Source organism: Tupaia chinensis, unplaced genomic scaffold (assembly GCF_000334495.1).
Source record: "Tupaia chinensis unplaced genomic scaffold, TupChi_1.0 Scaffold144262_1, whole genome shotgun sequence".
NCBI lineage: Eukaryota > Metazoa > Chordata > Mammalia > Scandentia > Tupaiidae > Tupaia > Tupaia belangeri.
The window spans coordinates 876,946-889,516 of record NW_006204120.1 but is presented as its reverse complement, the minus strand read 5'-3'; the positions used below and the strand labels follow the sequence as shown (position 1 = coordinate 889,516).

The 12,571-nt window shown below is 37.5% G+C and overlaps 1 protein-coding gene and 1 long non-coding RNA gene across 3 annotated transcripts in view; one reads left to right on the top strand and one right to left on the bottom strand.

Annotated features, from left to right (window-relative positions):
• The first annotated feature begins 290 nt into the window (after window positions 1-290).
• On the top strand, window positions 291-5,517 carry LOC106733630 (uncharacterized). The gene is made up of 3 exons (XR_001369600.2): window positions 291-448; window positions 4,630-4,740; window positions 5,161-5,517. It is a non-coding gene; the product is annotated as an uncharacterized LOC106733630 (long non-coding RNA).
• Window positions 5,518-9,047: 3,530 nt separating this feature from the next.
• The window catches only part of DNAJC15 (DnaJ heat shock protein family (Hsp40) member C15), an 81,920-nt gene continuing 78,396 nt past the window's right edge, over window positions 9,048-12,571 (bottom strand). The window contains exon 6 of one of the 2 annotated variants that reach the window (XM_006166477.3): window positions 9,048-9,283. In XM_006166477.3, the coding sequence (XP_006166539.1) occupies window positions 9,213-9,283 (71 nt within the window). In that variant the 3' untranslated portion in view covers window positions 9,048-9,212. The remainder of the gene's footprint in view (window positions 9,284-12,571) is intronic. The other variant, XR_003547519.1, reaches the window with a different exon arrangement.

Genomic DNA, 12,571 nt, shown 5'->3' with positions numbered 1-12,571 from the left:
GTTCTATACATAAAGTCCATCAACAGAGTCAAATATAACACGCTTACCATATGATTCAGTATATCATTCTTAATTCACCAGACTGCTGTGAAAAACATATTCCTCCCCTGATGAAACAAACTCAAGATCTCATTTTATGATAGACAAACCCTTTATGTTATGTTAGACCAACTCTGCCATCCTCCTTCCTCTCTGGTTTTGAAAACAGATGACAACACAATGCTCACGGTCACAAGGGAGTGTCCCAGGCAAGGAAAGTGGCTGCAACACACACTCTGCTAGATGCCTGACTGGCCTTGGTACATATGATTACTGGAATGTGACCACCTATGGGGCAGGAGGGGTGTGTGTCACACACATGCACACATGCACACAGGAGTGAAAGAGCAGGAAGAAAGCACATCTACCTGTCCTCACCTCCTGCTGGAAGCTGTAAACTGAACAGTGGGTTAGTTCTTCACTGATGGGACTAAGTATGGGAGCCAGGGTTCTGTGCAGACATATTCACTAACATATTCTGAGTGTGACAGTTCAGTTGTATTAGCATTGCTATTACCAATGCCCGAGTTTAGAGTGCTTTAGGCAGTGTTAAGTGCTGAAGGCCAAAAATTGATATGAAGATAGCTGAGGAGAGAAAGAAGTAAACCAATGAAACCAGGTGTTTTTCTTTAGTCTTTGCACTACAAGATAAATACAAAAATCAATTTTAATATATTACTGGGTTGGTTTCTATTTTTCTCCTTGTTTATTTTGGTATGAGAGGTAAAAATCCATGTTTCAATAATGGCTCTGGAGAAACTCTACAGGTCTGGGCTTTGTTTTTTAAAAGCAGCCTTGGGGAGTGAACCAACTAATAGTTTCCTGAGTGACAACTGGGCTAATATCACATGAAGTAGAAGGAGCTATAAAAGAAATAAAGGGCCACATAGTCTTTTCATAAATAAGAGTTCACGCTGTAGATGAAGTTACGTAACACACAAGGTGGTGTTCTTCTAGAGTTATACAACAGAAAAATCGAGTATAAATTGAATTTTGGCAAGTCAAATGTTATTTTAACGTACTGGGAAAACTATATGGATACGAGAGTCTTACAGTTTATCCTTTACAGTTTTAAAGAAAAAGAAACACAACAGCTTTTTAAAATTTTTATTTACTTACTTAATTTTAATATATCCACATTTTCACACAACAGCTTAAAAAGCAAAAGATCCTCTGTTTATAAGAAAAACAGAAAGAAAGCCGAGCATGAATATGGTGTGTAAGCGATTACAAAATGGAATAGAGTAAGAGGCAAACTGAATTCCTAAGTACCAAGAGGCTGAAGAACAAAGCCTAACTCAGACCCAAGTAGGGTTGCATTTCTGTGTGTACATGCTACTCTTTCTGCAATATCACAATATTTTAAGACAGCCTGAGAGATACAGACTATGCAAATATATTCTCGCATTTCACACCAGAGAACAAACACCATTAGATAATTTCATCCTACTCCAGAGGCATGGAAGCCAAAATGTAAACACTACTAAAGTCAACTCTTTATCCACTTTCACAGGAGGGAAGAACAAAGGCATTGATAATCCAAGCGTGGATAAATGGAAAGATCATCAAGATAGCTCTGTAATGCACTTCTTTTTGAATATAGGTGTATCAGTGTTCAAGGAAATCACAAGTCTGCTATGGATATTAGTCATGAGGTGTTAGAAACATTTTTGCCATTTGATAACAGTCCCAAAGATACATTCTTAGATTGGAGACCAAAATTCTATTGATTCTACTAGACAGCTCTGTACGTGTGCGCATTTAATTTAGGAATTTGGCATAAAAATACAACATGGAGAAATAACCCAGACCACAACTGGGAATAAATAGTATAAAATAATTTTTTAAAATTCTATAAAGCATTGAAATTCCCTTCCAAATGCTGCAACTTATCATTCTAATAATGAGCTTTCTTGCTTCAGCTGCCTTATTTTTAAACCTTAATTTTTTTTTCATTACCCCTATGCTCCTTTCAATAAATTTAGTCTTCTTATCTTTAATACATTGAGGTATCTCTTCATTTCTATTCCAAGGCCTGCTGTTCAACTTTCCTGAGGTGTCTTCTGAATTCTGCTCTGACAGTCTCCTTGAGAGTTCTTGCCCATGAACATTCCAAATGAAATTTCATCAAAGCTTTCTCTATCCCACCCTGAGTCAGAGAAACCAACATGGCTAAACTTTACCATTGCACTTTTGCTATGCACAGTGGGATGGATATCATAAACTTCCAGGGCAGAAGACATGAGCATCCTTTGCTTATCATGCACAATGCCACTAAATCCTTTCAGAAAGCTATTTTCACATTTATAACCCAAGGTCACATGCATCAAAGAATGAGCCAAAAGCCATGCAAGCCCCCTCACCCTTCTGATCCTCACATGTTTAGAATTGGTGCAATATCATGCAAAGGAAAAGAGCATATCCTTTAGAGTCAAGCCAAACTGGATTTGAATTTCAGCCCAACAACTTACTAGCTAAGTAATCTTGGACAAGTTCCTAAACTCCTTAAAGCCTTTGTTTCTTCATCAGTAAGTCAGGAATAATAACTTATCTCTTAGGGTAGCTATGAAAATCAAGACCATGTAGGTAGAATATTGGGCACAGGTGCTCAACAAATATTAGCTTTTATTACTAAAATATTCTTGGGTTTATGAAAATGAAATTACTTTCTTGACTTTTGCACTGTAGCTTAGTAGATATCAACAATGAACCAGTATCTCAACATGATTTTCATCCTGTCATAACAAAAGAAAGTTTGTCACTATTGATTTAATTTTCTAAGGGACTTTTGCCCCCTCTAACTTGAGGAATGAATTTGAAATTTACAGAAACAGCTAGCCCAAGTGATCATATTCAGTTCATGTGAAATTCAACTTCCTCTAAGTGTTGGGAATTGTGTATCTTTACAGCTGTATCTATGTCTGTTCAGACTCAAAATGTTGACCAGTACTGCTAGGCACTGCTGAATAGGGGGAAAGGGTTCTTATGAGAGAAAGAGAAAAGAACAGTACTTAATGAAGTTGCATTTCAATTGAGCAGGGTTTTTAATAATAAAAAAAGAGCTTTTCAAAAATTCTTTTGCTCAGCAACAATAAAAAGAGGAAAAGAGCACTCAGCTGGGAACAATAGCTACTCAGTTCATAAAAAATCATTAGAAGGAACATTTTCTTTGTCTACCATGCCCAGTAATTTCGCTAGTGGGCAATGATCCAGATCACTGAAATTCCACCTATAAAAATGAGTCCAGAGTACCTTCTCAACTTTTCCAGCTAATAAATTTCACTAACAAAAATTCTAATTTCCTAGTGTGTATAACTCCACCATAAATAAAATTTTGGCTTATAATTCATAAAATAGTTCTGACAAGTGGAAGATACTGACCTAATGTTAACAGGATATCCACTTTGGTTGCTTTCCCATCAGAAGGGAGGGTCTAGGTTGACACATTTACTTAGTCCTATCCACTCCTAGTAGCCAGAGGCCAAGCAGTTCAGAGTGCCTGTGGACAGTGGGATTCTCACTGTGCAAAATAAACTGGCCTACCTGGATATTTAACTTTTCACTGCAGTCTCTGTAGCTCATCCTAAATTGGCTGAGCCAGATAAACTTGATATTTTTGACAAGAAGGATCTGGCTGACTCAAATCTTCTTCCATGAATGTCGATGTCAGTAATCGTACACTAATTGCAAAATGTATTGAAGTCATTAAAAGCTCTTTCCTACATTTAAGGTTCCCCAAGACAAAAACCAAAAGATTTCTGCATATGAATAAAATATGTTTTAATGCTCCTGCTGGATAATCATAAACATGCCTGTAATACAATTCTTAGTATTTTTTAATTTAAAAAGTATGAGGCCGAAAAAATTATCTATGTTTAAGAATATATTCTACTAATTTGCATATAAACATTTTAAGAAAGAATGTATTTTATAGCATGACTGCCTGTTGTTTAATACAAGGAACTTGGAAAAGTTTGTGGCAAAATGGCATTCAAGTATGTAAGTTTATTTATTTATTTAAGTTGCCAGAGGGTGTGAGCACTCATCAGAGAGACAAAGGCAGAGAGACAGGGAAAGAGAGGAGGCATGATCCCTTCTTTTCCATTTCTCCACACTTGTGGGCTTTTGGGGGGATGAACATATATGCATCCTATTTTTTGAGTTGTGTGGGTTGGGATTTGAACAACAGTCAGGCATGTGCGATCTGGTTCTCTTAAATGATAGGGCTGGCCCATGTATGAGTGCAAAAACAAACAAAAAATTGAAATCCATGCATTTTTTTCATAATACACCTTTACCATGAATTTTTGAAGTCCCCCCTCTCCTATTTGCTGAATGACTAAAATGCATTTCCAACAAATTTTAAAAGTGCTTTGAAGACTCAATAAAACAATGTCTTCCATACTTAATATTTTCTTCCTTACTAAACTTCTCTCCACTTTTGACTTTAAGTTGGAGACTGGCACCATCAACTATAATCTAAATGGCATTCTGTGCTCCCCTTTAATTAACTGTCCATCTGACTTCCAGTTTCTCAGGAATCTGTGAAGTAATTGTTTTGTTTTTAAAAGGCCTTTCTTGTTCCCTTAGATTGCATCTAAGATGTGAGAATAAACAGAAACTGCAATGTCAACAAAGAGCTTAATTAAGCAGAAGATGCAATGACAGCAAATATGTGAAAGCAATCTTTATTGAAGATAGGTAACCATTCAAATAAGCTTTTTGCAGATAAGAAGTGGAGGGTACAGAGCTAGTTAAAATCCAGTATTATAAGGATACTACCATTTAGAGAATTACTGCTGAATTAGTATCTGACTAAAATAGTTGTATCATCTGAAACTTGAGCTTTATTTCAAGTTATTATATATTATGGTTAAATTGCACATGCCAAAAGGCCAGATGTGGTGGCGTGTGCCTGTAATACCAGTGACTCAGGAGGCTGAGACAGGAAGATCAGGACATGGCAAGACACTGTTCTTGGGGAAAAAAAAAAAAAAAGTAAATTATACATGCCTTAACTGATTTAAGAGAGAAAGAAAAACCCTAACTCTGCCCTGATACATATTAAAGATGACCACTATTTCTTTCACAATCTTCTCTATCCTTTCCCTTTGAATGTAGGCAGGCTCTATAACTCAGACCAATTGAAAATGGCATGTGATGGACCACCAGTTTCCAGACACGATGACTACGCAGCTTCCACTTCCTGTCTCCTGAACCACTACCTCTTGTAACCCAACTGTTAAGTGTGACCACACTCTAGCAGCTCTGTGGAGAACCCTCTGGGAAGAAGAGTCCAGGCAGAGGAACGAAGATTCCCAGTCAATAACCACTTCCACCTTGCCAGCCATAGTTGATGCTGCTCGGCAATACAGACAAGTAATTCCCACCATGTCCAACCAAAATGCAGATTCAAGAGTGAAATAACACATCTCAAACCTTAATCTAAGGTATTCTTTTTTTTTTTTTTTGGAGAGGTTTTTGCTATAAGGCGCATGCACTCGGCAGAAAGACAGAGAGACAGAGAGAGAGAGAAAGCGAGAAATCACCCCCCAGGGAGGATGGTCACGTCGCAATCCCTTCTCCTCCATTCTCCTCTCGGGATCTTGGGTATGCACGCACATGTGCCCGGCATGAGTTCAAGCCATTAAGTCCAAGACTCGAACCACAGTCAACTACATGGGAGTCCAGCAACATAGCCATTATGCCAACTGCTGGTCCCAGAGAACATTAATTAAGTGGGACAATGAAAGAAGTAATAATTCAATCTTTTGGGCATTTGCTATGTAACTAAATGTTTACATGTTTATTCCTCCTAACAACATTATAAGATAGGATTATTTCTCTGTTTCATAGATGAGGATAATTAACTTACAAATTAAGTAAGTGCCCAAGATTACATTATAGGATAGTTCTCAAGACCCGATCTGACTCCAAGGAATATACTTGGAAAACATAAATGGAGGTACATTTTTGGTGACTTGAAGTCTCACAATACAGTATGGATTAGAAAAACAAGATGTCAAAAGGTGTTTTTTTAATTTTTATTTTTTTAGAGAGAAAAGATGTGTTCTAAGGGTGCCCCAATATTGCTTAGCATAACTTTTAAATTAGCAGTAACATCTGTTGACGTGTAGTATTCAGATAGCAATGTCTGACTACGATCTACTAAGGACAAGTGCTCCATACTAAAAGGAGGTGACAAAGACCGAGTGGAAGATTCTTTGTGGCAAAGTTGCTTCACAAGGTGCTGAGCTGTTAAGTACCACAAGTGAGAAACAGAGTGCCATGGAAATTTATTCATTTATCCTGTAAATATTTATTAGGGTGCCAATGTAACAGTGAACAGGACAGATGTGGCCTCTGCTGACAATTCATAATAGTACTTTTGCTAGAAGCACCAGAAAAAGAGGGATATATTTTAGCTTGGCCTTGCCTTATACCTAGGCTGTGGGCATATTGAGATCTTGGGATTAGGATGGCATGCTAGGAACAGGGATGATGATAAACAGGAAAATAAAAAAAAAAAAATGCTACTAAAGAAGGATAAGATTAGGCCTGTAGGGGAATTTTTCTTTTTTTTTTTTGGAGAGGTTTTTTCGCTATAGGGCGCGTGCGCTTGCCAGACAGACAGAGACAGAGAGACAGAAAGTGAGAAATCACCCCCCAGGGGGGATGGTCACGCCGCAATCCCTTCTCCTCCATCTTCCTCTCGGGATCTTGGGCATGCACGCACACGCGCCCGGAGTGAGTTTTAAGCCACTGGGTCCGGGACGCAAACCGCGGTAGAACACGTGGGAGTCCAGTGTCACAGCCATTACGCTAACTGCTGGTTCCCAAGCCTGTAGGGGAATTTTAAAGCAAGAACCATATCGTATGGGCTCTAAGATTCAGTAAGTGTGAAGACCGTTATTTTATATACCAAAAGCCAATAATAAATTATATATATATATATATGTGTGTGTGTGTGTGTGTGTGTATATATTAAACATTTACAGTCATGTAATGCCCCTCATAGGGGTAGTTTCATTCTCTAAAGAACATCTGCCATTGTCTAGAAACATTCCAGGTCATCACACTGTAGGAGGAGCTATGTGTGAGCAGTTAACAGGCCGGAGATGCTGCTAATCGCCTCAGTGCACAGGATAGTTCCCCACAAAAAAGAGTCATTCATGAAGCCAGTAGGTGATGGTGGTTAAGGCACTAGACTCCCACATGGCCAACCACAGGTCGAGGCCAAACCTGGTGGCTTGCTTTCTCACTTTCCCTCTCCTTGTTTCTCTCTTTCTGGAGAACACATGTGCCCTATAGCAAACTTAAACATAATAAATAAAATAATATGTATTTTTAAAGTCATTCAGCCCAGCATGCCAATAGTGCCAAGGGTGCAAGCTCCTAAACTATGGAATGTCATCAGCTGAAAGATGCTTCTAGGATATTAAAGTATTTTAAGACAGATGAAATACAGCAGTTCAGTTAGCCTAGAATGAACCCGGAATACTTACAAGAGTATTGGGAAATAAGGCCAGCCCTCTGTATCTATATCTGTTTTCTCTCCTTTGAAATAGTAAAGAAATGATAACCATGGACCGTTTTTGAGAAATTAATTTCATGCACTGTAAGTCACAGGGCTGGGCTTGCATGACCCCTCTGTCCATCTTCTGCTTTTGAGAAAGTCTGCACTCCAGTCATAATAATAATTGATCTTGGGGCCAATAGGTGGTGTGGTGGTTAAGGGCGCTGGACTCCCACATTGCAGAACACTTTCTCTCTCTCTGGTCAAATTTAAATAAATAAATAATGTTAAATAAAATAATTCTTAAAAAAAAGAATTGATCTAGCTATCTATTTTTGCAAATGATAATCTTGAAGAACACAATACCAATCACATGATAACCTTTTCATTTATTTTATTTTATTTTATTTTTTTTAGTTTTTGTCAAAGTGTGTGCACTCACGTGAGTGAGAGTGAGAGTGAGAGAGAAATCATCCACCTATTTACCAGGGGAATGGTCACAATCCCTTCTCTATTCTCCTCCTGGGATTTTGGGCATGTACACACATGTCCATGGCATGATTTTTAAGTCACTGAGTCTGAGACTCAAACCGTGGAGTCAGCCATGTGAGATCCAGTGCCTTAACCTCCATACCACCTGCTGGCCTTCTTATTAAGTTTTTAAAAAACTTATTATCACTTATTCCAAGACGTACCTTCCCCAATATACTCAGTTAAAAATATCATTTTCTTCTTTTGAACTTCTTTAAAATATCATCTGTACCTCTCTAACAGTATTAATTATTTATGTGGCTTATCTTTCCTCTAAACAGAGGCCATTCTGGGTCAGGATCAATGTCTGACTCATACTTGTAACTCTCCAAGGACCCACTTCAGTGCCTTACACATCATAGGTGGTCAATAAATATTTGCAAAATGAATAATTGAATAAATATACAGTACTAGAAGACTATAATTAAATATAAACTCCTTAGATTTCTCCCAGTTCTTTTCAGTCTTTCCTCATAGGGCTCATTTTGCAACTCTTTAATCATTTTAGTAGCTCTCCAAGTTCTCATGCTTCAGCGATAAGGTCTCAGAGAGAGCAGAGCCCTTTAACAAGTCCTAACCATCACTTTACAAAACAACATTTAGCAAATTCCACTATGTTCCAGATCTTTCCCCATGAGGCAGCAGTTACTGTATGGTCTCTAAACATTTAAAACACCTTACATAGGAAGAATCCCAAATTCCTCTAAGGAAACAAGTGGCAGTGAGGGTACAATTACAAGCGAGAAGAAATTGACTATTCATTGCTCCAAATCCCAGTTACATTCCTGTGGTCATTCTTATTATACATCTGTGTGTGTGTGTGTGTGTGTGTGTGTAGGAAGATTTTAGGACTGACATAACAAAAATCTTAAAAAGTATAGATAGTAGAGAAAAGGAATGAAGAAAAAGATCAATTATAGAATTTTAAGGGATTCCTTTAAAAGATAATAGAAAACAAAACTATTATTAATCTTTTGAGTTTATATAACTTTATGGTGGAAGAAAAGATTGTGGTCAACACATACAAAAATGAAAATGACAAAGACTGTGTTTTAAATTAATTTGCAGGTCTTCTTTTTTATAAGTCCATTCTTATGCTCCCTTCAGCGTGGTTCTTAAACATCAATCAGTGTTTGGTGGTTGCTTCTAGTAAGTCTTTTGCTTCATTTATTTTGGTTGCTAAGTAAGGCGATCCACCTGAGAGGACAAACAAAACAAAACAACAAATAGATTAAAAACACTTCATTATTGACAGTTTTTAAAGGCCCTAATGTAGTAGAAACACTCTTTGTTATAATTATCTGAAATTATTGCTCATTCATTCTCTGAAAAATTATTTTATAAGCTGACTAGAAGCTCAGTGACTGCAGGTGGTGCATTAGGAGAAGATCCCACAGACTCAACTGTCCTGGTGGCCTGAAAAACACACCAGGCACGTGTGCGTGCGTGCCCAAAATCCTAACGGGGAGGAGAAATGGGGGAGGGGATTGTGGTGTGACCATGCCCCACTAAGGAGTGCTTTCTCTCTCTCCCTCTTGTGAGTGCATGTGCCCTCTGGCAATTAAAAAAAAAAATCAAAACAACATAAATTAAACTTTTCAGATTTAGTTTATTAATCTGTAATTGGACAGATTATAGTTATCTAATAATCAAAAAAAAAACTCAGAAAAATAATGAAAGAAAGCTACTATCAAGAATAATTTGGGGTGGTTAAGGGCGCTGGACTCCCACATAGCCAACGGTGGTTCGAGCCCCAGACCTGGTGGTTTGCTTTCTGTTTTTTCCCACTCTGTCTCACTCTGTCCCTCTCTGGTCAAATTAAAATAAGTGAATAAATAAGTAAAGTTAAATAAAATAATTCTTAAAAGAAATAAAAAAGAATAATTTGAAACAACTCAAACATTTCACTGGTTAGACATTTACCATTCAAACATTTAACCAGAGAATTTTCTGCAATTAAGTGGATGGTTAGGTAACAAAATAATGATCTTTTCCCATGACTTTTTTCTAAAAAGGGATGAATGTTCATTTGTGGCAGAGGATATCATTTTGAGGAAGGTAAATCAATTAAGAATCTTTTAAAGTCTTATCAAGTCTTACAGTTTCACAAAAATAAAATGTTTAAAACTGCAACTATGGGGCTTGTCCCACAGCACAATGGGTATGCACAGTACGTTGGAAGCCACATCACACATGGCTGACTGCAGTTTGAATCCCACCTCTGGAGGCCTAAAAAACTTGCCAGGTGCATGTGCACATGTGCCCCAAATCCAGATAGGATGGAGAAATGTAGAAAAGGGATTGCGGCATGACCACACTCCACTGGAGCGGTGCTTTCTCTCTCTTGATCTCTTTCTCTCTGGCAAATGCATAAGACCTCTGACAATTAAAAAAAAATACAATTAGGGACCAGCAGTTAGCGTAATGGCTATGTCGTGGACTCCCACGTAGTCGACCGCGGTTCGTGTTCTGGACCCGGTGGCTTAAACTCACACCAGGTGCGTGTGTGTGCATGTCCAAGATCCCGAGAGAATGGAGGAGAGGGACCGCAACGTGACCATCCGCCACGGGGGTGATTTCTCACTTTCTGTCTCTCTGTCTGTCTTTCTGGTGAGCGCACATGCCCTAAAGCAAAAACCTCTCCAAAAAAACAAAAATACAATGTAATTTTACAAAGGCAACTGTGTACTACCCAATACTAAAAATCATATTTACTAATACTGATGAATAAATTAATACTGATAAATGAGTGATAATAAAAATAATATTAATGGAATCCTTGCTGTTCTCTAAAATGATTCTATTAGAATATTTACTGAGTGTAGTCTTGGACTCATACTACCCTAAAATAAAATTAAGTCAGTCCATTTTTAGATTCCTTGGCAATGAATTCTTTCTAATGTAAACAGCAAGAGGAAAATCGAGGTGAATTTCAAATGCAGGATCATTATAAATCACAAACAGAGCCTATTTGACATACAAAAATACCAGCCCCAAACCATCACATTAAAGCTATTTAAACATCACACGCCTTCTAACTTCTAGTCGTGAATCCTGTCATTGCTTAACACTTAGGCTAACAATCATATTACAGTTCACCTATTGCTTTGTGTTTGTTTTTATTTTGTATTCTCCTCTCAAGTGCAAACTATCTATAGCCGTTGAAAACATCATAAGGCCACAGTGGCTTACAACAAACTAAAAAGCATCTAAATGGTATTGGTGTAAACGGTCCTGATTTTTTTCAGGCTTTTCATTGATACTGTACCACCCACCTTTTGAAAGGGAAAGCAAGCAGGGAAAACAGATCAACAAACATAAACATGGTGGTGCAGTCGAAAGTGCAACGCCAGAGAAGCTATATTTAGCTTTTCACCCCTGAGGATACCACTGACATTTTCATATCAAGACCTAAATTGCTATAAACAATTATGGATGGGATAGATCATAAAGTGCCCTTGAACATGCAACAAGAATTACAAAGAAAGATGATGAGTCTTATATGTGCACTTGGTTAAGAAATAGGTTGATTCCATGTGTATTTCTGAAAAATTATCTCGAAAATGTCAATTGTGATTTGCAGTTTAAATTTTTAGAATTATCAAGGTGATGGCAGGCATAATCATATAAATATTAAATTATTTTTCCTTTCTGTTTATTTTTTTACAATCAGTGTACATCTTTTTTTAAAAAGATTTACTTAATTTTATTTATCATTATTATTTTTAAATTTGCTACAGGGCACGTGTACTCAACAGAGGGGGCCAGCATGAGAGCAAGAAACCAAGCTACCGAGTCTGGGACTCAAACTGCAGTCGGCCATGTGAGAGCCCAGCTCCTTAACCACCACGCCACCTGATAGCCCTCTATCACTATTCATCTTTACAGCATACAAAATGGATTTTCTCATCATGAATACATTATATATTAGTCCAAAGATATTACCCCATATATTATCACCAGGTAATTTTCCATTTTTGTGTTTGTTAAATAATTTTGCTGCTTCTTTTTTCCCCTCTTGATTCCCTTCCCTCCCCCTCCTACCCCAAAATATTAAACGGTTAATATGGTCATTTGGGAGTTGGGAAAAAAAAATCAAAGGCACAGAAAACTGAAAGTCTTATTAAATATTATGTTAACTGATGACAATATGTAAGGATAAAAATGACTGTTTATCCTGAATAAGCTGAATTTTCTAGCACTCACTTTCTGTAAGAGAGACACTGGGCTTTTTTTTTTTCATTGATAGATAAAATTGCATGTGTTTATCATGTACACCATGATGATTTGAGGAGCATATCTACTGTGGAATGGTTAAATCTAGTAATTTACATGCACCACCTCACACAATCATCATCTTTGGTAAGAGCACTTAACATGAGCATGGTAGGAACTCTGGATTAGAATAATCCCCACTGTACCTCCTAATACACATATATACATTCCCTTCCAGTAGTGTTTGATTAAAATTTGGTTTCTTCAGTT